Consider the following 26,910-nt stretch of genomic DNA (forward strand, 5'->3'; position numbering starts at 1 on the left):
ATTTATGATAACCTCAGGCCATCTGCCACCAATTTCAGAATGAATTAAAATATTCATCCTGGATACATCTTGCCGTATCACGGCCAGTGATTCACAGCAGAATGTATCTTTTACTGTATTTTCTTCTTTTAAACCAAATAACTTTTTTACTAATTTTAGAATCTTTTAAGTCTTCCACCCTTTTTGTCTCTCCCTTAACCTTTGCCCAAAAATAAAGGGAAATTTTCCTTTACCTTCTATATTGCTATTTTTGCATTCTCAAAAGCAACTTGTTGGAGACTGCAATTAAAACTATTACAAATTTCGCATGTAATATAGAAGTAAAAAGTAAATGATTTTGTTAGAATTATTTCAACAGAAAGCTTGCATGCAATAAATCATATATAAAGTGACAAAAGACTTTGGAAAAGCCATTGTTTTTCAGTGTTTTCATGCTGAATACCACCATGCCTGTTCCCTAACAATAGAATTTTATAATAATTTTTTAAGCAAAACTCATATTTTTATTAATGTAGAAATGTAGATATTTTTTCATTACAAGACTCAGACTATTTCATTACAGAAGTTAAGGCATGACAGTTCAAGTGGGTGAATTATTTTCCTCAAAAGTCCTGTTTGCCAAGGTAGAATTAAACTGGTCTCGCCAGGACTGTCAGTGTGCTGACAATTGAGTTCTCTTTGTGGAAGTGGTAGTGCAGAAAGCAACTCATTAATGATGTTGTTTGATCTCAAATGGTCAGGTTTGCATGCTCAGAAGGTGGATAGTCACTATAAAGAAAGTCTTGTAATATCTTGTGCTCAAAAGAGGCACTCGTAGGTAATTACAAGATGCAATCACAAAAGATCAGGAAGCCTCGATGGATTAGTAATGAGATACAGAGCCTTTTACCTCAAGGTCATTGTTCCTAATCCAGATCTGCCTGGAGGTGTTTGGAAGTGCCATCAGACAGGTGCTTAGTTTGAAATTAGCTGGAGATCTCAGAGTTGTTAGTAAGTACATATCCACCAAAGAAAAATTGCTGTGGGTGTGATTTTCTCTCTAGCTGTCTCCTTCTCTCCTATCTAGATAGGAGACAATTTCTGCTGTTCCTTGTATTGTGCTGACTGAGTGAGATTAATGTGACTCTGGCCAGTTTCTCTGCTGCTGAGAGGTGCCTGCTGGGCACTGATGGTGCTGTCAGACACGAGTCCTCTGCCTGCTGTGGGCGCTGCAGGGAGGGCAGCAGAGGGAGGCAGTGCAGCAGTTCACGTTTAAAGGAGAGGCTGGTGGGAGTTGATGTTTACAGGCTGGAAGGACAGTGTGAGGGAGGCAGTCCAACCACACACAGTGTCCTAAGAAGCTCTGAAAATAGCCTGAGTTGAACAGGCATGGGTGGAAGAGAAGTCTTTTGCCATGGCCTGTCCAGTGAGTGTCTTGTACAGACTGAAGGACCTCACAGCTCGTCGACAGCGGCACCGAAGCAGTTGTCACTGATTCCCACTGCTGTGGTTCACTACAGATTAAACTGACCTTTTCTTGGGTTTTCAGGACCTCTAAGCAAGGAGTCCTGCAGAGGAATGTGCCTTTACGAAGCTGCTGCTCTGTAGGACAGCTATCACAAACAATGCCTGTTGGTTCTCCCTGCCAGGTCCTTGGTGAGACATTGAGCTGAAGAAAGTACCAAAAGGACACTATGTATAATCTCATGATGTCCATGGATTTTCAAAAACAGTTACCATTCTGACAGTTTATCTTGCAAAAGAGGCAGTGTGTGTTTTGAGATCAAGAGAAGCCAACCACACTAGCAGAAACTGTTTTTCAAGGAGTTAAAGTCAGCACAGTTTTTAAAAGTAAAAAAAAAAAAAAAACAAACCAGCATGAAATGTTGATTTGAAATTTTTTTTGAGAATAGGATCAGAAGAAACCCATTAGAAGTTCTGCTTTGTAATGTAAGGACTCCAAGAGAGAGAATCCAACTGTTTAAATTAGAATGCCATCTTTGTGGAAAGAGTGGAACTAATGACAACTGTACCAGGTCACCTTTAAACTTTCTCAGACAGGGGAGATGGTGGAACATTGCTGTTAAAGTCAATGGCTCTTGGGGGAGCCTAACCAGCACTGTGTAAGTTAATGGCATGCCCTCTCCTACCACCTATGGCTGCTCCATTATCCTTGAAAGCAGCCATCAAATTTGCACAGCTTTAACAGGAACATCTGCTTCTCTCCCCTGGTTGTTTCCTTCACATCTGCAGTGGTTGTGACAGGGCACGTGCTCTTCTTCATTCACCCTCATTGCTCTGACCTTTCCTGTGGCTCGTTTTTTATGCTCTGGCTCCTTAATGACTATTCTAATTCATCTCTGCATTTGCTGATGGTCTCATTAGGGCCAAGGGAAAATTCACCAGGTGAGGAAGCCTGTTGCTTTCTAGTAAGAATAAAAGTTTGTCAAATCTGACAAGCTGGCTGAGGTACATTCGAGGGACAATTTTTCTACACCATTTCTGCAGTTGTGACAAGTCTTCCTGATAAAAGAGCAATCCCTCTCTTCTGTGGTGAATGAAGTGTGTCCTCTTTTCTGCCTGACTTTCCGCCCCCCCAACACCTAGAAAGGTATCCAAGACTCTTCCTGCTATTTAAACATCTTATTTCCATTGATTTAAAGTAGATTTCATTGCCAACATAAGAACTGGATGGACATTTAAAAGCCCTTGGGAATTTGAGATTTCCCCTTCAATTCTACCTCCTTTGAACCTCCACTCTAAATATGCTTTGTCAAGTGTCCTGGAGCAAAGCCAGTGTCTGTCTGGTTATGTACAGGTGTAAAGAAATGCTATTATTGCAGCTGCTACATTACAAAATAAATGTGCTCAGATATCGGGGAGCACATTTCCATCTCATGGTAGAAAACCCCCTTCCAAATACAATAATCTACAAGAGTCAAGAGCCTTTGTCCTCGGGGTGATGACAGTAAGGATTGAATAAGATTTGAGGCTCAGACTGTCAGACTTTCTCCCAGAGTTGTAGTCTCTTTCTGTCAAAGCTATACCATGGTGTGGAGGGAGGCTTTTGATGTTACTCTCCAGTTTGTTCCTCCTGTACAAATTACAGGATACAGTGGCTTCTGTACCGTTTTAAAGTTAAAATATAACTTTTCACTTCGAGCTGAATTAAGATGGAAAATCTACCTAATCACAGTTAAGGACTGCAAATTTTAATAAGAATGGAAGAAGAGTTGGGTTCCTGCATGCTTGGAAGGGGATGTGTGGAACAGGAAAGGAATGTTTTAACATATAGTTCTTCCCTTTCTGAGAAGGGCCTGTTACCACTCTGCTTTTACTGCTTCATACAGCTTTTTCATAGCAACTCACATTGTAAGCTTGGGTGAAATATCTTTACTGTTGCTAGTCACCAAATGAAAAAAGGTAAATTTGGGTAGAACAAGCCATATACTGATCATAAAAACAGCTTTTGCTCATAGGACCATATGGTTAATAATACACATAACATGGAGGAAATATGATGAAGGACCAGTGTAGTATGTGTGTTCTGGCAGCACCCACTATGCTTGCACCCAGTTATTGAGCACAGATGTCCAGATTTGGCTCTTTGAACTGCACCTCTCTGGGATTTTTCTTTGCAACTGAAATGTTAAAATTTTAGACTTGAACCTTTATTCTTAGGTAAAGAAGATTAAAAATCGAAAGTTGAGAGGCTCAAGAGATCTGCAGAATCTTGAAGAGAAAAAGAAGTACTAATGGTGAAGCTTTGACAGAGAGCCATCAGTATGAAACAGGAAACATGCAGACCCTCCCAACTTCTTAATTCTGACCTTTTAAATCATTATTCTGTCATTACCAGTGTAAGTCAGGGTCATGAGTCTAAATGTGGGCCTATGGGAAACTGTTAGTAGGTTCTGATTCTCACTTTATTTCATTGTGACTATATTTTATATATATTTATGGTCTCTTTTACTGTTCCAGCGTAACATAAAGTGGTGGCACTCTGCAGTGTTCTTTTTTTCTGTATATCATCATCATTCAACAATGCTGACTAAAAAAATATCTGACATTCTGGAAACCTCACTTATGTTTTGCACTTATGGCTACAGTAGTTAAAATATCTTAAGTTCAGTTAACTGTTCAGCCAGGTTGGATACAGTCTGCACATGCTGAAACCACTTAAAAGTCCTCATGCCACTCAAAATTAAAAATGCATTTGTGCAATTTAGTTTTATGACCTGTTATTGCTTAACTGGCAGCTGGATCTTATGCTTGCACTGCTGTGATGCTTTCCTTGAGTTTTCCATTAGATAAACCCAAGATAATCATTATAGGTGCATAAAACCTGATGTAAAATGAGACAAAGTTTGAAAACAATTAATCAGTGGTGATCAAGACATAGGGCTTTTTCCAGGGATTAAAGACCAGCAGAGGAGCTGATGGCCTGGTGCCAAGTGCATCAGCTGATCTGATTGCATATAATGGTCTTCAAAATTTCCTTTGCCTGATTTGCCTATTGCATGAAAATTTCATCTCACTTTGGCAGTGAAATCTAAAATCCAAATTCACAGCCTTATCTGCTGGTTCTGGTTTTTGCAAAAGACCAGTAGCAGCAAATGGTGCTGCATGATTTTAATAAACACAGAGCAATTAGTGTAAAGAGATTGACTGCCAAAGTCAATCTTTTAAATTAAGGCTCAAACAGGACAACCAGAAGAACTTTCATAAACCACAGCATTTAATGACAGTGGTTATGTCTATATCTTTCTGGAGCAGATTCTCAAATGAGGGTTAACTAATGAATTTATTTGCCTACCTCCAACTGCCAAATTCAGGTGCAGTCCTATTACTTTACAGTCCAACAACATTAATTTAATTTAAGGAGGGCAACACCTTTGTATTAAAAAATCAAACCCAGAAAAGCAGAAGTTCTTTGTACCTTGTAAATGTGAGCTGTTTTGAGCACTGAAATGGAACATTTCCTTGGTTGCACTCCCCAGTTTTACTGATTCTACTTGGACATGAGAATACAGATTCAATTTTCACTTGAAATTAAGAGAATGCTTCTTTCTCAAACATCTACTTTGTTTTCTGGCATCTTCCATTTACTTAATCTGCAGAGCCTAATGGCTTAGATGACAATTAGTGTTTCATATTCTCTAAACAAATACCATTCTAGTCTGATGAATGACCTTGAAGTGGGTTAAAAGTACCTCTGGTATTTAGTAGATTACAAATGTTTGTTTTACACAATTAAGCCCAGAATGATCATTAGGTATTTCAGGTGATGGAGGAATGCTTGGAAAGGCACTCCTAATCTTCAAAATATATTTTGTTGCATGCCAGAGACAGACTTAAAAGTTTTTATGTCTCCTTTTTTTTTTTCTTTAATTTTCTGAAGATTATTGTACTATTAAATGAACTTCTGACATGCCTTAGACGAGCAGTAATAAGCTGTACAAGCACAGTTCTGATCTTGGGTGTAGAGAGCAGCTGCCAGTGGCAGCAGGCTCCAGGGACAGTGAAATCCTGGTGCCTTCAAGGGCTGCATTAGTGACATTTTGGTCAGGATGGCTTCATTACTGATGTGGATGGGACAGTCTTTCCCAGTTTGTGGTCCCAAGTATGCTATTTTTGCTTTCCTATGGCAAGAACAGCCCTGTTTTTAGAGGCCAACAGCTCTCACAATTGAGGCAGAAAATTTAATTTTTGCTTACAAACTGGTGAGTAGCTGTAAGCCTGGCCTGTACAGATGTGTGTGTACCTGCTTTCTTCAGGCAAGCAGAAATCTCTCTAGAGAATAGTTTCATTCTTTTTCCCTTTCTCTCATGATAAATTTGTGGAGGAAGGAATAAATGAGAGAAAAAGAGTGGTCCGCATGTAATAGCGAGAGTGAATGTTAATGGGACACATGGGAAATACTTCTATATTACAGAGCACAGTGTGGCTCATTTGCTACAAGTTATGATTGAAAACCAAATCTTTCCTTGGTATTTTCTTCTCTGCCTCACCTAAAACAGCCACACAGTGGAAAGTTCCCCCCCGAAAATGATTAGCTCTGCTTTAGTCTGAGGTGTGTTATGAAGTTTCAGGCTCTCAGATTTCATTTGTACAAGTGATATGTGTGCTTGAAGCAGGATGAATATTGCTGCCCAGCTGAAAGGCAGTCCTTATTGATTGACTTCAGTGTAGCACTCTGGCGGGTAGAGACTCTCATGTTTTAATTTGTTTTTGCTTCCAGGTCACCCTTCATCCACCTTTCCATTTGCAGCAGCTTTTTCCTCCTCCCTTTCCTATTTACAGCACCTTCTCAGCTGTTTTGATTTATTGACTGCTTAGATTTAATGCTTCATCCCTTGGAGAAGTCTCAGTGCTTGTGCCTGATCTAAGGTCACCTATGCTACTTATTCCAGGGGATTTTAATCTCCATATGGATGTGACCTCTGACACTCACCAAAGAATTCACTGTTACATGGTTCTCTGCAGCTGTGTCAGCAGGTTCTTCCACCTGCTCTGAAGGGTTATGCTTTTGATTTTATTAACTCTTCGGGTCTCATTATCAGTGTTTGGGGTCATTCACCTTTTTTCAAATATACAGCTATATCTACTGTACCCCCAGGGTTCCTCCCTAATTAGTTGCTTGTTTTGAGAGGTGTTGTTTACCTTGGGTGTCACTTCTCACCCTGCACAAGTTAAAGTGGTTCAGACTGGTTCCCAGGTTCCTCAGTTCAAATGCTGACTGTGATTTTGCACATACCACACTCCTGCTTTCTGCAAGAGATGAAGCCCAACTGTCTTGACTGGAACAAAAGCTGCAACTTTATGGGCTATGAGAAAGAAAATCTGGTTTAAAACCTGCATGTTGTGGAAGCATCAACCTCTGTTCCTTCATCTGGAAGATCGTTGTATCTTTGCTTGCTTTTTTTGCTACAGATACTGGCTCTACAAATCACAATACTGCTGTGTATTTGGTGATTGTGAGAGTAATGAATAGTGAACTGGATTCCTTGCTCCCCTTTTTTTCTTTTATTTTGGTGTGTGTGTTACATCTGACTTTGCCTTCAATCATGGGCAGGTGGTTATGGGAAGATATTTCTTGTCTGTTTATTTCTAGAGCAGTTGAACTGGGCTTTCATGGCAGTTCTGGGCTATGAGCAGTCTCTTAGTGCCAACAAGTTGAAAGGTTAAACTTTAAAAGTGACACTGGACTGATTTCTATATGCAGAGGCAATTTATGAGAAAGTGTATGTATATATATATATCTATCTAAATCTACTCTATGTCCTGGAGGAGGAAGACTATCTAAGTCAGAACCTTGTGACATGAATGTGAAACTGTGAAAAAAATCCAGTGCCTGATGGAATGGTAGTAGAGAAAAGCTCTACTGAAATCCTCAGCCTAGAGATGGTTTGTTAATTTTACCTCTCAGTAACTTCTAGCTTCTTCTCTTGAGAAGAGTTTTTGTTTTTAGAAACACCCCTTCTCTGTTCCCCCCCCCCAAAAAAAAAACCCCAAAGCACCCCGTGAGCTGGAGAGGGTCTTGTAAATATGTTTGGTAAATAATATGAAAAAAAGCAAATGTTATTTCCGTTAATATATGTGTTTTTCTAACAATATTTGCCTTTTGATGTGTGCTTCTGCAAGTTCACGTATTTGTAAGCAAAAGCCAGCATGAAATGAAGGCAGAACAGATGATGAACTGGCACCAACATTTCAGAGTGCCTTCCTCTTCCAAACAGCATCAGTGTTTCTCTTAATGTTGTCTGCAATGTTTGGTTCCAAAGCTGTTCATCTTCCTATTGACAGCCATCCTCTTAGCCTTTAAATAAATGATGCAGTTGATTTTGTGCAGACCAATCTTGTTGGTTTTGAGGCTTTCTGAGGAATGTGCTGAGCTGGGCTAGTATGGTCCTACTCCCTAGATGTGCTGCTCTCCACAGTACAGTTGCCATCTTCATCAGAGGTGGCAGCTTATGAAACAGAGATAAAAATTCCCTTTAAATCTGTCTTTTCCTTATGTTTCTTAACCAAGAAAGTAGAAAAAGAGGAGGTTGTTCAGAATTTCTGATTGAGGCATGCTGCCTGCATGTATATTGCATTGAAGCAGCACTCCTTGGGAGTGATTAGGGTTAGTCACAGAGATGAAATGGATGTGGACAGAACTAGTTAACAACCTTCTGAAAGCCTTCCTCTTTCTTTGATAAGTTCCTTGTAGTTTTGAAGCACGACACTATGATGTTTGATATTTTATTAACAATAATTGTATTTCCCTCTTTTCATTTGAGCGTTTCAAAGAGTTTTAGAACCTTTAATTGAGTGTCTACCCTCTGACTTGTAGGAAGAAAGTGAAAATACTGTCTTGTCTAGTATGTTAGTTGAAAAAAAGTATTAAACTGAGAATAAACAGTTCAGTGGTGATTATTGAGTCAACTCTACTCACAACACTTGTGCTGGCTTGTAATGTGAAAGCCTAATAACCTCCCGGCTTCTACTCTCTTATTCTTCAGAGATGATGGCTGTGTGCTCTGAGCACTCTGGGGGTTGTCTCACAGCTCTGCATGGTACATCCTTCTGGGCTGAAAACCCTACAGATAACAAAGAATTGGTCACAGAACCTTCATTTGGCCACTCCTTGAGGTCACTAAGAGGCATTCTGGACTTGGGCACCTGAGGCCTGTTGTTATCTGTAGATATCTCATGATGGAAGGCAGGAAAATCCATAGCAGGGAGTGTCCTGGAGGTTGCTTCCATTAGGAAGTCCTGTTCCATTATGTCTGTGCCCTTTATGGAGAGAGAAGGAAAGTGTCCTTAGTGAACTTGAATAACACTGGTATTTCTAGGGAAACTGAGCTGTACAGAAATTGGGATATGGATAACAACACATGTGCCAAACTCCTGGTCAGAGGTAACCCAGAGCCCCACAGTTTCCAACACATTCTCCATCCTCTGCAGTGCTCAGCTGGCAGATGTTCTGTCCTTGATATCTGGGAGGCGTTTCATGACAGGAACCTTTCTCTGGTAGTGTTGCTGATAGAATGTAGCTCTCTTTGGAGAGTTTTCTTATTTAAATATGATGGTGTAACTGAATTTCAACTGCAAATATTGACAGCCCTAAAGTTGCAGATCTGAATAAGTTTACAGGTGATGAGCTATGAATTTACGGGCTTTGCTCTCCACAGCCTGGCTTTGTCCTGTTCTCTCACTGCAGTTCTCCCTGAAATGGCTTTCTTGATGTGTCTGGTGTAGAATTCACTTACTGTGATCATCATATTTTAAAAACTCTTCAGTCCCTGCTCCTCAAATGACTTGGCTTCCAGGGACTCCCTGAGTTATAACACACTGTAAGGCTGTTCTTGAGTGTTTCTGTCAATACACTCTCAGCTGTACATTAAATGTACTTTAAACCTGAGATGAAGGTTTATTTAGTGCAAGATGAATATTAAAACATGCAGGAGACTATTCTTATATACCTTCTTTTTGCTGCCTTTGGGCACCTGAATGCAGATACAACAGGTTTCAGTGGATGTGGGCAGGAATAGAACTGAGCTGATGGTTGGTTAAGATATTCTGTGAGTTTTCTTAAATGTAGAAGCCACTCTGCAAATGGGAGTGCTTATCCTCAAGGTTGCTGAACACTGACAAAAACAGGACCAGAAGCCACCACATTAACCCTCAGCACTTGTTCAGCACCTGTTCACAGATGTGTCTGAATATTAAGAAATGTGTGTGGTGTTCAGCAGAATAAAAAGTGTTAAGATATGTGTGAACAAGCAGGAGGAAATATTGATGAGAACATGTAGGAGGGGAAAGACTATTACAAGGGCAATCCAATTAATGCAAATGATGCATGCAGATGTCTGTGGCTTTTTAGTTCCTTTAGTGTTCTACTCCTTAAGAGCTGTGCACTAGGGACAAGGGAGGAGAGCTCTGTCTTCCTGTGGGTGCTTTCAAACCTTAGCACCCCACCTCTGCCAGCAGATGAAGAGGGGACACCTCCCCTCACCTGCCTGTGTAGCTGCAAAGCGTGAATAAGTGACAGCAAAACAGCTACTAAACCAAAGGGTGCATTCATGAGGGAACTTAATCTTGCCTTCTGCAAACAGCAGTGTGTCTGTTGGCTCCTGTTACTTCAGGGCAGAGCTGTCACTGCTTTAAAATTCAAACAACATGATTGAAAGAGAGCCCCAGGTTTTTGGGGCTGTATGCTCAGGGCCAACCTGTTTGATTTCTTTTGGTATTGGCTTAACAGGACTCTTCACCTGTGGGAAGCAGGATTTGAGCTTGAAAATAGACATTCTTGGAGCTACATGCTGAGTGTTGGAGCTGGATCTAGTCCATCCTTATGATGTACCTTCTGGAAAAAAGGCTTTTATCTTGGCATCTGATATCTGGTGACTAATGACTTCAGTTAAAATGAAGACCTGACCACTTGGTCTTTCAGATGAGATACATGGCAAATGCAAATATGTGGCCTGGGCACTTAAAAATGTTTGCTTTTTTTCCCCTCTCTTATAAAATCTGGTTCTCAAGAGACAGTCCAAAATGACCTTGCTCTCCTGAAGTCAATAGAAATTTTGTTGTTGACTCCAGTGCATGCAGGGACCACCACTGTAGGAAACCAATGGAAGTTTTTTCTGTTTACTCCAAAGAGTTTTGACTCAGGCTGTAGATCTAATACACAGATAATTAAATAAATATACTCTCTTAAATTAACAACCTCATTTTACAAAATCTTTTCTATCAGAACCCCATACCACCTTATTAACTCCAAGCATTGTCATGTGAGGTGTTTTGTGGAACCATAATTTGGAATGAAGTGGCCAATTTACCCTGCCTTCTGTGTGTTTGTTTTCCATATTGACTTACAGAGAAGCTGCTCTCCAAGGGACTAGTAGCTTTTTTTCATTTTTTTCCATGTTTATTATGATATTGATATTGGGTACCTGCATGAAAATTCAGTCTGCCAATAAACTGCGTCTGATATTAGTTAGTAACAGATTTTGTAAAAAAGAAAAAAAAAAATCCAGAAACCAAAAAAACGCCCCACCCCAAGCAACAAACCCAAAACAGAGCAAGCCTGGAGTGTATAGGAAACAGGATAATCCCCTATTTGCCACTTGGAGGATTGTCTGTTCCTGAAGAGTGCTCTCCCTTTCCCTTGCCTTTCCTCAGACTCTGTGCCTTTGATATCAGCCACACCTACACCAATAACTGTGCTGTTGTCTCTTCTCATATCAGGAGCCTGTACTGCTTTGATGGTGACTATTTTTATTATTCTCAGCCTTGTCTCTCTGTCTAGCTCACTTATGAAATAACTCCCCCTGTTCTGTAGTGCTGTTAATTTACAAGGTGCTTTACAAACACAGATAAGAGCCTTCCAAGGCTCTGCTCTAAATAAGACAAGACAAATGCAAGATGAAGCACTTGAAGGCTGTTCAGGGAACTGAGGATGTGGAAATGACTTATGCAAAGAGGAGAAGGGTTTGTGGAGTTTCTGAGGAAGGGTTTTAGGCAGGACAGAGAGTAAGTTTGGCAGTGGAGGAAAAGGGTCAGGTGCAAGGAGCAGTGAGGTCAGATGTGAAGGCAAGAGCAAGGAAAAGAGAGGAAGGGGAAAATAACCTCAGAGAAACAAAGGACAGTGAATTGTGAGGAAATGCACTCAAGAGCATAGAATATTTAGAATATTTATAGAACATTTATCACAGGTTTATTCAGAATGATCTAGGAGGGAATTTGGGAAATCCATATAGTTTGGGTGTGGTTTTTTTCTTTTCTTTTTTGACAAAACTTGACTGCTCATGGCAGCTTTTCAGCCTACCTCGTTCTTGTTGTCTGCAAGCAACAGGCAGGACTCACATGTTGTGTTGGAAAGTTTCCCTACTATTTAAGATAACTCTCTCCTGCATTAAACATTATCCTGTCCATTGTGTCCATTTATGAAGTGAAAGAATTGAGTATCAAACCTAATGGAAGACAGGAAGCCAAAGGAAGGAAGAGTTCCTTCTGTCTGCGTGTCTTTTATTCCTATCTAATTGACTACTCCAACTTCCTTTTCTCCCTGTGGCTCTGTAAAGGCCAGGGAAGATTATGATGAACTAATCTTTGTTAGTAAGAATAGGATAAACTCAGGGAACAAGCCAGATCCTACAAGGTGCTTTGCCTCTTTGTCTTTCTGGGCTTTAAGCTGACACTGGGGAGATTGAGTACCTCGCAGGACTGTATGAAGTGTCTCTTCCTTTACGTGCTGATGTTTTGTTTTGCTCTCCATCACTTGTCTCTGCATTTATTAGGCCAGCACCAGGTCAAGCAAGGGACATGTGAGGTTGTGGCCGTGCACCGTTGCTGCAATAAGAACCGGATCGAGGAGCGATCCCAGACAGTGAAGTGTTCCTGCTTCCCGGGGCAGGTGGCTGGGACAACACGGGCCCAGCCCTCGTGTGTGGAAGGTAAGCAGCCTCCTGCTCACTCGTGGTTCATTGTTTGAGGAGTTTAGTCTCCTTGATGTTTGACTTCCCCCCCATTGCCTCTAAAGCGTAATCCTTCCTTTTGTTAATTTTGGAAACATCTCTGTGCATTGATGATAATGAGTCTGTGCATAAATCTTGGTGTAATTAATCCTCTTAATATATGTACTAGTCCATTCTGTGTGTGTGCCAATAAAGCTCCTTAATTTTTTCACACAAGAATTCTCCTTTAAAACTAGTCTGAAAACTGCATAAGCCCAGAAATTCGAGCTTATGGTATTAACTCTTCCAGGTGTCTTAAGAGAGAGTAGCTTGGTTAAAACTCAACAGATAATAAATGCAACCCTAAGGCTGGGCATGCAGATAGTGCTTGGACAGCTGATATTGAGAGCTGTGCTCTTTTCACCATTTAATGTGCCTAATGGGCTCTTACACTGGACACCAGTGCTACAACGATGCCCCGAGTTAATTCAGTTCCATGTGTGGCGATCCTGAATATTTCAGAGTTTGGAGAGTGAAGCAAGCACAGGGCTGCACAGGACACTGTCTGAGGTAGGACACCTCCCTGGGCAATGAAAAATGGGGCCCAGTTGCCTTAGTCTATTCCAAGGACAGAATGCTGCTCTTTTTTTAACATGGTAAAGCTACTCCAAGACAGATTTATTTTCTTTTTTAATCTCAAAGTTACCAGAATCCTCCATTTTGTAAGCAAGACCTTTCTATTTTCATTCTCTTGCACATAAAATTGCAACCATTTCAGTTAGGTATAAAACAAAAGCTTCAAAGTCCAATTTTAATCTAGCATTCAGAAATATTTGACTTCAAACATAAAACTCTAAGTACATGTGAATCTGTTCTTTTTTTTTTAAACTTGTTATGAGGTTCTCAAAACAGATACTAAAGAAAGTAGATTTTTATTTTCTATTTTTTAGATGCTTAGTCTTTTCATGCCTTGTAATTCAGGAATACAATCAACTTTAACTGTGCAATTTGTTAGGGGGTTTTCTTGTTACATCAGAAATATCTTCCGTATTTTTTAGGTGACACATCAAATAGCAGAAATGCTTTTACATGTAACAGGTAATAGAAGTCAGGCATTATTTTAAACTAATTTAAGGATGGCAAAGGTGACACTCATTCTGTGGCAGAAATCTATAAATATTGTAGAAGCTTGATTCGATCAATAATTGCTGAAGGAATTTGGTAGCTGTTTTTTCTTAAAATATAGTTGAAATTAAATGCAACAAAATATTACGAATGTAAGATTTTGATTTTTCCAGTAGAAGCCTTTGATTGCCCCCTCACCCCTTAGGGTAATGTTTTAGCAGACTTCGCTTATTTTTACAGGCATGTGGGACTACAGTTATAGTTTCTGAGCTACAGAACTCACCATCTTTCCTTAGCCCCAGGATTAGATGTGTTTTCTCCCACTCTATACGTATCCTTCAGTAGGCTTCTACACTGTGAAAGCCAGAAACAGTTTGTGTCTTGAATTTGCATATTACAGTCTGATACAGACACTCAGTTTTCTTTTTCAGCACATTTTTCCTGAATGCAGGCCTGCTGAATTTGCCTATATTTTGCCCTGAGTTTAAAGGGAAGGATATACCCAAAGCGTAGTGTTACTTTTCTAACCAAAAGAAAAGATTTTATAGAGCAATTGGCTCGTGGTAGTATTTTATTTTCTTTGAACTTCAGGTGTTATCCAGTAGTATTGATGATTTACACCAGGTCAGCAACTGTCCCTCTGCTGCTGATCACACACATGGGGGTTGGTATGTGTAGTTCCTACCTTGAATCACCCAGCCCTGCCTACCCCAGCACACCAGCTTTTTTCACTCCATTCTTTGTGACCTTGTCCTCACCCCTCTTTCTGCCTGGGAAAGAAAATCCTAAGATGCCAAAAGCAGGGCTCTCTGAGGAAGTTTTCCTTCAGCCTCTCTGCCCCATCTCACCCCCCTTGTTCCTCCAGTGAAGGTTACCTGCCTCTGAGCTGCACCAGTTTGGCTGCTTGTGAGAGGAAGGAAAGCAGAAAGGGAGGAAAATTTCCCGGCTTTTATTTTGGATTGTGTCACAGGTGTTTATTTTGGTTTGTTGTTTGTGTGTGGGGGGTTTTTTTGTTTGTTTGTTTTTTCTTTAAAAAACAGAGCCCCACAAAAACTGCCAAACAAGCTGACAAAAATCGTGCTGCTGCCCAGTGGGGCAGTGATAGCATGTTCTTGGCTCTGTGGGGCTGGTGGGCATTCCAAGGAGAAATCATTCTCCGAAAAACACCTTTGGACAGCCAGTAACTAGAGTTTTGCCAGCCTGATCCTCAGGAATCCAATGAGAATCCATGGAACTAAAGGAGCTGTTGGAGTAACTGAGGCACAAGGGATTCTAGATACCTACAGGGAACAGGTGGCTTCCAGATCTGAATTTTAACTTATGTTTTCAGGTATATGAAAGCACATTCCCATGTCAGAGTGCAGGCAAAGCCTCAGTGTGTCACTGCATCCCTTCTCCCAGCATTCCTGTGCAGAGCTGTGGTGATGGAGCCAGGCCCTCTGGGACTCGCTGGCTTTGAGGCAGAGCTCTGAAATCACAGCTGGTTTGCTGCCAGGATCTCCTGCCTCCTCAGAGGCCTCTGCATGTGCCCTCAGGCTTCTGCATTTACCTAAAATAAACGTGGTATAGAAATTGGAATAAATTTAGAAAGTAGCAGAGATAAAATGGATAAAATAGATGAGTGGACCATACTCCTGGAGTGGGAATGATCCCTCACCTCCTTGGAAGCACAGTCAAGTTTCACCCCCTTTGTCAACATCAATCAGCACTAATGCAAATGATCTGAGACCCAAATGTCTGGTGAAAATTCACACTTATTTTATAATGTTATAAGACTGAAAAATTAGTTTATGAAAGCCAAACTACTGTTCCAAAAGAATATTTTTTCACAGTGCTTTTCACATAGGCTTTGAGTGAAAGTGCAAAACAAAAGTAATTGAATGAACATTTCAGCAATGTCCTGATGTCAGCTTGCCTGCTTGTCGCCCTAATTTAAAGGTTGCAGAAGTACAAATATGCCTTAAAATTAAAAGGAAAGAAGTGCTTTACTTGAACTAGACTGTTATTTTTGTTCATCTCTTTTGAGTGTGTTGTCCTTTCAAGCAGGCATTTCAGCAGTTTGTGCACATAATAGAATAATGCAGACTAGCTAAATCAGCGTTTTAAGCCATATTTTATTTTGAAATTCAATCTAGATTATGTAGGATGGTTAACTGACATATTTCATGATAATTTTCAGGGATTTGGTAAGTCCCATGAACAATGTAAAACTGAGAAGTGCATGCAGATGCTTGCAACTGTTTGTGGGAAAGTATATATCTTTTTACTAGCAGTTTCATAAAGTCATGACTACATTTGTAAAAATAATAAACATGGTCTTATTAATAAAAATTGGCTTAAGGGTAGAAAATTAATAAATTTGCACAGTTAACGTCTGCTACTGTAGTCTTCCAAAACATATTGAAAACTGGCAGTGTAACTGCAGGTAGATTTTTAGTTGATAATCTAATGCTTGCCAGTGGTTTCCACATTCTTACCTGCACTGTTTGCTGACAGACCTCATGTGGTTATATCTCTGTGCAATTCTATTTTCTCACCTAGTGAAGGGAGAAACTGGCATTTCTACGTCCAGTCTTGCATATGCATATCTGGATTAAATAAGAAACCTCAGCTTCATTCCACCTTGCAGCAGCTACTTGACTGAAGCATGTAAATGAAGGAGGCAAGTCATTTTTGTAGTCAGTGGAGATGGAAAGGCATTTCCAGAGGTCAGTTCAAATGCTGGAGTCAGTTTCTGGTGGTGCTTGCCTGTCTTCACCACTTGCATATGGCATTTACCCTTCTGAGGGCCGGAGGAGGTTTTTAGCTCAAAAGCACTCTGTATGATACACTATTAGAACAGTAATTGTTGGTGCTACCTTTTGAAACCAAGCAGTTGAAGATGGCACAGACAAACCTCCCTGCTAAACCCCATAGTAATAAAAGATATTCTATCCTGTTTCTCTTTGCTGTTTCCAGCTTCCATTGTCCTACAGAAGTGGTGGTGTCATATGAACCCCTGTTTGGATGGAGAAGACTGTAAAGTACTACCAGACTATTCAGGTTGGTCTTGCAGCAGTGGAAATAAAGTCAAAACCACAAAGGCAAGTACAGAGATTGCCTATATTTAAAGGTGGCTCTTGCTTATGGCATTGCATCTGTGGGTGTGAGCACCGGTACTGGCCTCTACAGTGTTTTGGAAAGCAATGATTAATGTAATTGCTCTCAGAGAGGGAAACACTGCGTCAGAACAGCCTCTTTACTCCTGGAATCAAACTGGAAAAGGCCCTGCTTCAGTCTCTAGTGGGCAGAGAAACTATTCCGTTGTGACCAGTGCTAGAGGGATGATCACATTCCAGGATCAATCCTTCAGTTTGCAGATGGAGTACATGGCTCCACGGTCTTGAAGTTTAGGTGACACTGGTACATTCCTGTGCTACTGGAAAGCCCTTTTGGCTTTTGAAAGTACCAGCATGGCTTGGGAGTTGTTGAGAACCTGCACTGATAGCAGTAGGAACTGTGTGACGCTGAGCACTACTGGAAATCAGGTTGGTTCAGACCATTTCTAATTACAGACCATCCTGTAGATGGCCTGTTTTTTAACAAAACCCCAAACAACCCTTTGCTATGCTATCTTATTTCTTAATTAATGACTAGCAGAGAGTAAATACCATGTTCCTCTGTCTGCTTAACAATTTAAAATGAGTTCAGTGCATCGAAGTTCTACAAGTCACAAACTGCATGTCTAAATATATCATAAACCAGGAGTCTTTAGCAGGCAATATCAAGGAGAGACATATGCTCAGTTTTTCCCTTTACAGCCTCTTCTAGCTGGGAATGAATGTTGTTGATCAGGTTACAGTCTGAGTTAATAAGCAAATACTGTCACCAAATGTTGTTTAATAATGGTTGTTCTAAGGAATGTAAACTGCACTAATTTCTGGATGAAAGAGGGAACGTTAGAAGGTTTGGGCAGCGGTGGTGTGATACCAGCGATCTGAAGCCCAGTTACTGACATTGCACAGTGTCAGGCTTGCTGGAAAAATCTGACCAAGCCAACCAGTCTGAAAAAACCTGTTTCTGTTTTGAAGATCAGAGGGAGTGGTATTCCTGCCCATGACAGAGGGGTTGGAATTAGGTGGTCTCTGAGGTCCCTTTGAACCCAAACCGCTCTGTGATCAATTTTATTTATCAGGTACCAAAGGTGTAGTCCATAGTGTGCCTGGTGTTCTCCTGTGGTGGATAATACACCTGAGAGTTGGCCTGCATGCTCTAGAATCAGTGTGGGTAACTGGCAGTCAGTTATTGCAAGATAAAGATTACCCTCAGCCTTTAAAGTTTTTCTCAGGCACTGACTTTTAACTACTCATGTATAAATAAGGGGTAGTGTTGTAGCATCACACTGAAGGGTCAGGCTGGCAGAGTAGGAGTTTTAGATATTGAATAAGAAAATCTCTGGACATACCAGAAGAGACCTGGCAACTTATACCTAAAGGACCTTACTGGATAAGAGTGAGCCAGTGTTAAATATCCTTAACACCCTCAGTAGATACCAGAAGGATGAGGGGCAGAACAAGGAGCTTTATGTTGTCACTGATGACTGAAGGCCTGAGGTGTCAAGTCTTCATTCATGCAGCTGCCTCTTCCTTCCTGGGAAAATTTGCCTTTTAGTTCACTGAGATCAACTGACCACATGAGTCACACAATGTGTTCATGACTTTTGCTCTTACTCAGGGAAAAGAGGCAGCCTGAGTCAGTGGGAGTTTACTGATAGAAGGGTGAATTTGGCATGGATCGTTTATTTTATTACCCATGACAAGGACTGCAACCAGTGAAGTACAGACTGTGGCATTGCATTCTGATGAGCTTAGGGATGTCTTTATAAAGCTGGAGTGGGACAAATCATCCTGCCTGCAATTAGGCCTGTGCAAATTCATCAACTCCAGTGAGTTTGTGTGGGGCTAAGAGAGGGCAGGGTGTAGCAATATGAGGGCAAATGTTGTTTCACTAAACTCTTCCTCTATTTTGCTGGGATGTGGGCTACATTTTGCTTTGGTTTTTATCACCACAGGAGATTTCTCTGAGGACAAGGGTGAGTAAACAACTGGCACTTGAGCTGAGGTGTGAATCTAAGGGGATTCATTGGGATTCGTTGTTCCCAGCTGCAGGAATATTTCCAGCCAAGCTGAGTTTTTAGGATTCTCCCGAGTCACATGGGGAGAAATGGGTGATCTCACAGCATGGCTGTGCCCATCCACAAGAATGTTCCCATGAGTATTTCTTTCTGTCTCCTGTACCAAGGAAACCCTGGATGACAAGCTCACTTGTAGATATCTGCTTGCTAGACAGCAAAAGCTGTGCTACAGAATCTGTCCTGGCACCCATATTTCCCCTGCAGGTATTTTGCCTGTCTTGTAGGTGGTTTTCTCTGTCAACCAAGATATAGTTGTTGCACGAATAAAATGAGCAATGGTAACCTCAGATTCAGAACAGAAGCTTGTGGCACTCAAGTTCACTATTTTTCAATTGGAAGGGAAATAGAATGGAAAGAAAATTTCCCTTATTAACAGAGAAAAGGAAAGTATGATATAACTTAGTTTTTTATTTTGAAAATGAACCAAAGATTTGTCTCAGATCAACCAACGAAATATTTATTAAGTGTATTATTAAAATTTTATGCAAAGAGGACTATATGAACTGTCAGACCAGTAGCCCAAACCCTGCAGACACCTGTGAGTCTCAGAACTGGGATGCTTAAATCAGACACAGCAAAACCCTCTGGGACAATTACAGAAAATGTACACGTACACGAAGTTCTTCCAGTGTAATAGTTGCCTTATGTCTAAAACAAAAGAGTTGAGATCCATTCCATGCTATTTTTTTTTCTGTTAAGCACCAGAGATGATCTCATTACCATTTAAATTTGTAATCAATTTTTAAAGCTTTCTAAGACCCTGGGATCAGTGCTATTTGGGACAATGGCTTCCACAGGTTAATTATACGCTGAAAGAGGAAATGCCATTTAATCAATTTTAAGTCCTCTATCTTTTCGTTCCATGAAAATAAGTAAAAATTGTGGAACTTGAAGCATTTGAAGCATGGGAGACTGCTGATGCTGCTCAGTATTTGGATGAATAGTTACTGGCTGAGTGGGACAGTTAAAATGTGAAAAGCTGAGGAGCTCGTATCTTCCATCAGTTCCCTCAGGGAAGGAAATAAAAACTTCTCTACGCTGAGTGTCTCTTCAGTTTTGTGACACGTCTAGACACTACAGAACAGAGCTGACAAAGCTTTCCTCCTTGCAGGCTGCCTGTCCTCATCCATTTCCAGGGTGGGAAATCCAACAGGAACCCTCCTCACTCTGTACCCAAACCCCGCTGGGTTTCTGCCTGTGTGTGCATTAAGGCTTAAACACAGGTCCCTGCAGCCCCTGGCATTTGGTTTGAAGGGGGAAAGGCTGTGGGGTCCCATGGGAGAAGTGCTGTCTGGGAGAGATTTCTTCTGCAAGAACAATTTTTCCCCTCTGCAGACCATGTGCTGCCTGTTCCCTGGCTCCCTCCCATCCACAAGGTGGACCACTGGGAATGGGTAGTGGTTTGCATGAATGGTCTTTTGGGATGTACACTCGTGCTGTAGGCATTGGTGTTGAAAATGACATGAAGCAAAGGAAAACAGGAGATTTCCATGAGATGCCAGTGCCAAATTTAATAGTGAATGGCCACTTTTTTATCTATAGATCTCCCTTGTGCTATTGAATATCGGTGTAATTAACATTTGTGTGGATATTCTGCTTCTCTACACGGTGTAAATGTTGGCTGGGTCACATTCATTCATGATGTGTTCATGTGCACAGTTCCTTTGCAGCAACAAAGCACGTGCTGTCGTCCTTGTTTGGTCCATTTTGTGTAGGTAACTCTTTCATCTTCTTTCACAGGTAACACGGTAGCAAAGGCTAAACCTGTGGGTCACTACCAGAACTACGGCACATGGAACTGTTCCTTGGCTGTTGCACAGAGACCCTTTTTGTCATGATGTTCCTGACTTTATTCTTTGAACTTGCAAAATGAGTCAGCAAAAAGGACAGTGCTTCTCCCTGCAACTGTGGCTAAAGCCACAGTAGTTCCTAAACCTGGATTTTACTATACAGTGGTACATTATAATTTCACAAGAAGAAAATCAAGGATATTTGGTTCTACCTGACATGCATCTTGAATTCCCAAAGATCTGAGACCTACTGGAATTAATGGAAGCACACACTTGAACTTCTGTGGTGCATCAAGGACACTTCTTAATGACACTAAGATATGTAAAATTGTTCCAAATGAGTTTAGGTCATGAATGTAACCTAGGGGACCATAGAAAGAAGATGCTGATGTTAGAACTGGTACAGATGATCTTAAAGGTCTTTTCAACCTAAATGATTCTATGGATTTGTCTGAGGCATTTCTCACATACAGTAAAACATAAAAATACAAATCTGATCCCAATGCTAAGTCAGTTGATGGGACCATGTTAATGAATTATGTCAGTGTATTTTCAACTGTAATTTAGTAACTGTCAAGGTTGTATGAAGGTGAAAAGATGGAACTTACAGAATCAGTAGCAATTATTGTAGGGTATACTTCGGTTATAGCTGTGAAATTAGATTTATTTCCTTAGATAGTTCTAGGTAGTTTAACTTTTACATTCATAAGTGGTGGCAGGAAAGCATGAGGAAGAGATAAAATTTGAAAGCAGGCATAGTTTTTCTTGTCCTAAAATAAATCTGTTCTCTAGGGGAATAGCAAAGTATACATATTCCTTGCCTCTTTGAATCTAGATATGGAAAAGAATTTAGCCATTAGCTAGAAATATTCATTCAGATGCCTCAAAAAAAAAAGGAAAGCAGGCTTGTACTGCATAAGGAAGGCTTACTGTAAGGGGAGTAATTTGTTTGGATTTTCATAGATTTGGTTATATCCTAATAGGTAACATACTTAAAATTCATAAGCAGAAGTCTAGATAAAAGTGAATCTTCGGTTTCAATTAGTTCTTGTTTAGAATGATTATAATAATTAAATGTCCAGTTCCTTGACAGACTGAATTTCCAAGTGGTTACATTTCAAGACAGATAATTGTTCCCTATTATTGTAGATGCATTTCATGCTGTTTTCCTTATTTGCCTGTTACAGTTTTTTGTCATGAGTCTTCATAAATAGAACAGTGAGTAGAGGTGAAGCTGTAGCCAGTCTGTTCCCTGTGACATCATTTTGTGCATTGCAACAGCCTGAAATGCAGTGATGCAGATGGCTCTTGTGCAGATGAACTGCTGGTGACCCAGCAACTGAATTCATTGTTATGCTTTATGTAAATATTAGGGTAACAATACACATCTAATTTTTATATAGACATAAAAGCAAAAAAAAAAAAGGTGTGTTGTACTAACGTAAGTCATTGTGTGTAAGTTTTCTAGTGTATGGGAAAGGTCCCATCAGCAGTGGGAAGCTGTTCAGGGTAATAATTGTTAACTTCTGATTGCTGGAGTGAGTGGGAGCATCCAACCAGTTAATTCCACTGGAGTCAGTGGTGTGTCAGTCAGATCTGGCCCTGTATTTTTTGGTTTTGATTTCTCTGGTTTAGTTCTCTTTCAGTTATGTATTTGATTACAGCTAGGATTGTAGTGGTCATTGTACTCGGTGATAAGCGAAGAAGAGATTTTCTGCTCTATGCTTGGACAGCTGAACAGTTAATTGACTCTGCTTGCCCTGATGAGCTCTACATTCCTAATATTTTTTTATTGTTTTGATTTTCTGATTAAATTTTAGAGTTACCTTTACTATTCCTATAGTTTCTGTGCATATATATTCATGGTGTCATTAGAGAAGATCATTTTCATTTGCCATTTGTACAATGTTGACCCATAACTGCCATTTATTTATTTATTTCCGTATGTGCTCTACAAAGCCTCTAAAAAACCATTGCTGAGATGTTCTAATTGGACAAACAAGAGTTTTAGAGAAAAATTGTCTTTTTTTTTCTTTTTAAAGGTAAATACAAATAAAATAAGTTACTTTCCAGTGGTCATACACTGAATTTGTGGCAGAACTGAGAGTAGAACCAAAACTACTTATGTGTAATTAAGTCTTACCCCAAAGGGGTACAGTATGTTACGTGCCTTGTAATAGCCACCTGGAAGGTGCTTTAGCTGCCACTGAGGAAGGGGGGAAATTACAACATAAATTTGGTAGCATGGGAAATTCAGCCCAAATGAATGACTTGCCTTCCTAGATCCTCAGTCCGTGACGGAGATTTTATATTCCTAAAGCAGCTTTGTTCCAGAGGATCTTGGCTTGATTTACAGCTTTTTCTGACTCATTGCACAAATGCCGTAACGTGTGCCTGTCTCTTTTTGGAGGATTGCTGCTGCTTCTGATGCTGTTGTCTGGTATCTGACACCATCACTGCCCTTCTGCTGAGCGACAGCAAAATCAAAGTCTTTGCCAGCAGCTCTATTGGTGGAAGAGATCAGTGTCCCAGATTCTTGGTGTGTTCTCTCTGGAAATGACTTGGTTTATGTTTACCTACTTTATGTTTACCTACTCGTTCTAGAAGAGCAGTTTTTTGTAAGCAGCATATTTGCCATCTCTCAGAAGCCTCAGTTTGCATCTCACTGTTAAGCTTCTATGGGGCTAAATCCTGTGGGTCATCATGTCCAGGCTTTTGTTTGGACAGACACTGTCCTATTCTGGTTCAGAGTAATCCTCTTGTTCCAAAAGTGACAAGGTTTTGCCATACAATTTCAAACAGAGATTATTGCAGACACTCACTTCTCTGATGATATATAATCTTAATAACCAAGCTGAACTGATTCATATCCTGATTATACTTCTGTCTTCTTAACTGTGTTCTTTTCATCCCTCATTAGGATGACCCTGACGTATTTCCTTTTACCCAGATGACTTTTCAGCAGGCATAACATAACCACAGATTCTTCATCACTTTTTTCCTCCCCCTCTGCCTGTCTTTGTAGCCCTCTTTGCATCCTTGCAATTTAAGTGAATATTTTTTTTGAGCACGGATTGCCAGAATTATGCACTTTGATATCTGCCATTGCTGGTTTTCTAGAGTGTCATCATCACTTCCCTGTCTCTCCTGCAAATACTTCACTTTCCACAGCCTATGTAGTTTTTGCCTTTCATAGCTGCATCATGCCAGCAATTCTCAGTCAGCGAGGGTTTGACTTATATCCTGGGCTGGCTTTTCTCAGCTCATGCTCCTTGCTGATAACGCATGTTCCTACTGATCCCAACTCAAAAGTGGCCTTGAAGTTCGTGCTGCTGAATGTCAACCGCTGTTACACTCCCAGGCTGAGGGCATGAGGTGCAGCCTGTTCCCTGTGCTGAGGTTTTCCATATGCCTCTTTGCAAGGCTGTGGTTGAACTTTTCCAGGACTGACTGGTGAGGATCTCTATCCTGTCTCGCTTTGAGCAGAAAGTGCCACTGTTCCCTCTTCAGCCATTTCCAGACCACCATCCTTATCTTCTCCAATTAGGTAAGGAAATATCTGTGGTATCAAAATAAATGCTTTGATATACAGATTAAACTAGATACGTGGAATTTTATTTATCTAGAAATTAAATTATCTTAATAGAAATCCCTGCAAGGTTTCTCTTGTATCCTGCAACTCTGTAAAACCCATGACAGATTTTATTCCATTTGCCATTTACCTCCAAGTCCATTATCTTCAAGGATTTTTGTTGGAATTTGGATCTAAAGAGAGTGAATAAATTTCTTACATTTGCTGTAAATTTTCTCAAGGGTTAGTTTATAACAAAACTACAACAACAGAAAATGCCTTTGAAGACTCACAATTTGCTGGCAGACGGAAAAGACCCTGAGGTAGAAGTTAAGAGTTCTGTCATAACAACAGGCACTTCTGTATCTATTGAAATAGAGATGATCCTGTAACAAACTTTTAGCTATTTAGGATAAATTAATGCCTCTAAACTGTAGTAATGTCATTTAAAGGACTGCTTTTTGCAGCCCAGTGTCCCCCAGCAACGTGTTGTGGTAATAATTCTGGGCAGATTCAGAATGGATCTGCCCACCTTGGAATTTGGAATATATTGGTTATGTTCAGTTCAGGAGGACAGTTTTTGGAAGGTTATGGCTGCAGGAATTCTCACTGCATGAAAACATGAAGTATGTACCTGTTTTCCCCTTAGTGTTTAGCTGAGAAACTAGAATGCAAGGTGCAAGAACAGAATTAACTAAACAATGATAACAACTGGAGGTTTTATTCCAAATGATGCCTTTGCCTTGATGAATTAGCAGCAGAAAGCTACTTAAAAAACCAACCAGACAAAAAAGTGCCTGGGCAGAGTTTACAGTTTGTACTTTAAAGTCTAGAACCTTTTATGAGTACGTCTCAATTACCAGATCTTTCTAATTTGGATGGAATTTCACAAAGGTACTGGGTTAGAACAACAGCCTGTACCAACCTTCAAGAGACCTTTTGCATTTTATAAAGTACCACAGCTTTATTATTGTTATGAGGACAAAGTCACCCACCAGGAGAAATTAATATTGAGTTAGAACACTTCAGGGGCTACTCTACCCTGCTGTGTGTGTGTGTGTAACATTCTCATTAATACATAGAAACTACATGAACTCAAAAGTTTAAGAACAGTTTTGGTAGCATATTTTATTGGCAGCATAGTGTTATTACAATCATTTATACAAAATGATAGTGGATGAAATTTTGCCAGAAAAATCACTTCAGGTTACACTGAATGCAGAGGCTTAAGCCTGTGAAAAGCCAGTGTTGCATTTTACCAGCCCAGGATGGGTCTGGAAATGAATATGTATTTCAGGTCCCTTTGAGGTGTAATGACTTGTAAAAGGTGCAGACAGGAGGGAGAGTTAAATGGGAAATCAGCTCTGGCTTCACTCTTCTCACCCATTCCATATTGTGAAGAAAATGATTGTACCTTCAGTCTTTGGACACCTTTCTGGGACTTAAGTTCAGAGACTTATAAATGTCTTCTGGCCAATATTTTCCATTTTGGGGAGGTATTTAAGGGCATGGTCAGATCACAAGTGATTAAGCAGTAATCTTAACAAAATGCTGGTCTTTAGCTGAAATGAAGGAACCATCATTCCTTGTGGTCTGTGGATACATGGAGTAAAGTGGGGTAGCTCAAACTACTATGAAAGTTGCAGCTTTTAAAGCTCTCTTAACTCTCTCATGTATAGTCTGTCATATATTGTCTGTCTCAGCCACAACCTGCATTGTATCTGCCACACAGTGGTTATTTAGGGACAATGGATAATCCAGCACTAGCAGCGACTTCTTCATTTTGGGGTATAAAAGGTTTTTATGTTCGTATGTGAAATTTTGCAAACTGACTCAACTTCCACCCTTGGTACTTAGGCATTGAAGACTTCCCAGAAGAGAAATAGGATCAAAAATGTTTTGTTCACTCACTGAAGTTGCGTTTCGCTTGATGACAATCTGCTGGCATGAGGTTCCAGAGGTTGGTAAGGGAATTTACACAAAAATGTATAAGTTGTAGAAATCCAGTGTCCTTTCTTCTCTTTAATGTTTGCACTGGGTGAAGGTTTGGGGATTCTAGGTCTTGGCTATAGAATCCTCGTTTGTGTTCTCTGCAATTCAAGGCTGTGGGTGGATGCACTTTCTTTTTTTTTTTCCCCCTGATTTGCATCAGGAAAGTTTCTCACAGAAATGCCTTTCAGCCAGGAAACTTCTTGCTGGGTCTTCTGAGCAGAGGGAATGTTTGGTTCAGACATAAAAAGAAACATAAGAGGGACAAGGTTCATCCAATCCCACAAATGGTCTCTACAGTGACCCAGAAGAGTGACAAGGTAATGTAGGTAGGATAACTTTACCTCAGGATACTTCATGTTATTGATACAAAGGGATACTCAAGAGGCATTTCAAGGACAATTGACCTGTGGCCTTCATACAGCTGAGACCTCAGAGAGCCACAATAAATTGAAAAATAATTTTCATACACCTTAATGGAACATCTATAGTGCCATCCATCAGCCACTGTGAGAAAGAGATGAACATTGCAGCAGTGGGAAAGTAGCCAAAAGGTAACACAAAATTAGATACATAACCTGTTTGCAGCCCAGTACTATGCAGATCCACCCAAGATCATGCACTGAATTATTTTCCAGGTTACAGGAACACGACAATTTTTTTATTTACCACGTTTTTTGACAAATATGCCCATTGCTTAAGATTTACTACAACAAGTGATTTGAAAGCAAAATTGTCAGGTGTTTGCTTACTCTTTAAATTAAGTAGCTCACCAAGTAATCTACTACAGTGGTAAAATCAATGTAAAATGCATTACTCTAACTCCCAACAAAATAG

At 40.3% G+C, this 26,910-nt stretch overlaps 1 protein-coding gene across 6 annotated transcripts in view; it reads left to right on the forward strand.

Annotated features, from left to right (window-relative positions):
* Positions 1-22,347, forward strand: part of TAFA4 (TAFA chemokine like family member 4) — an 81,553-nt gene extending 59,206 nt beyond the window's left edge. For 5 of the 6 annotated variants that reach the window (XM_032699492.1, XM_032699493.1, XM_032699495.1 and 2 more), the window contains 3 exons: positions 12,270-12,425; positions 16,509-16,592; positions 20,464-22,347. In XM_032699492.1, the coding sequence (XP_032555383.1) occupies positions 12,270-12,425; positions 16,509-16,592; positions 20,464-20,561 (338 nt within the window). In that variant the 3' untranslated portion in view covers positions 20,562-22,347. Of the gene's footprint in view, positions 1-12,269; positions 12,426-16,508; positions 16,634-20,463 lie in introns of all 6 variants that reach the window. The other variant, XM_032699496.1, reaches the window with a different exon arrangement.
* The last annotated feature ends 4,563 nt before the right edge of the window (positions 22,348-26,910 follow it).

The sequence above is a fragment of the Chiroxiphia lanceolata genome, chromosome 11, assembly GCF_009829145.1.
Source record: "Chiroxiphia lanceolata isolate bChiLan1 chromosome 11, bChiLan1.pri, whole genome shotgun sequence".
NCBI classification, from domain to species: domain Eukaryota; kingdom Metazoa; phylum Chordata; class Aves; order Passeriformes; family Pipridae; genus Chiroxiphia; species Chiroxiphia lanceolata.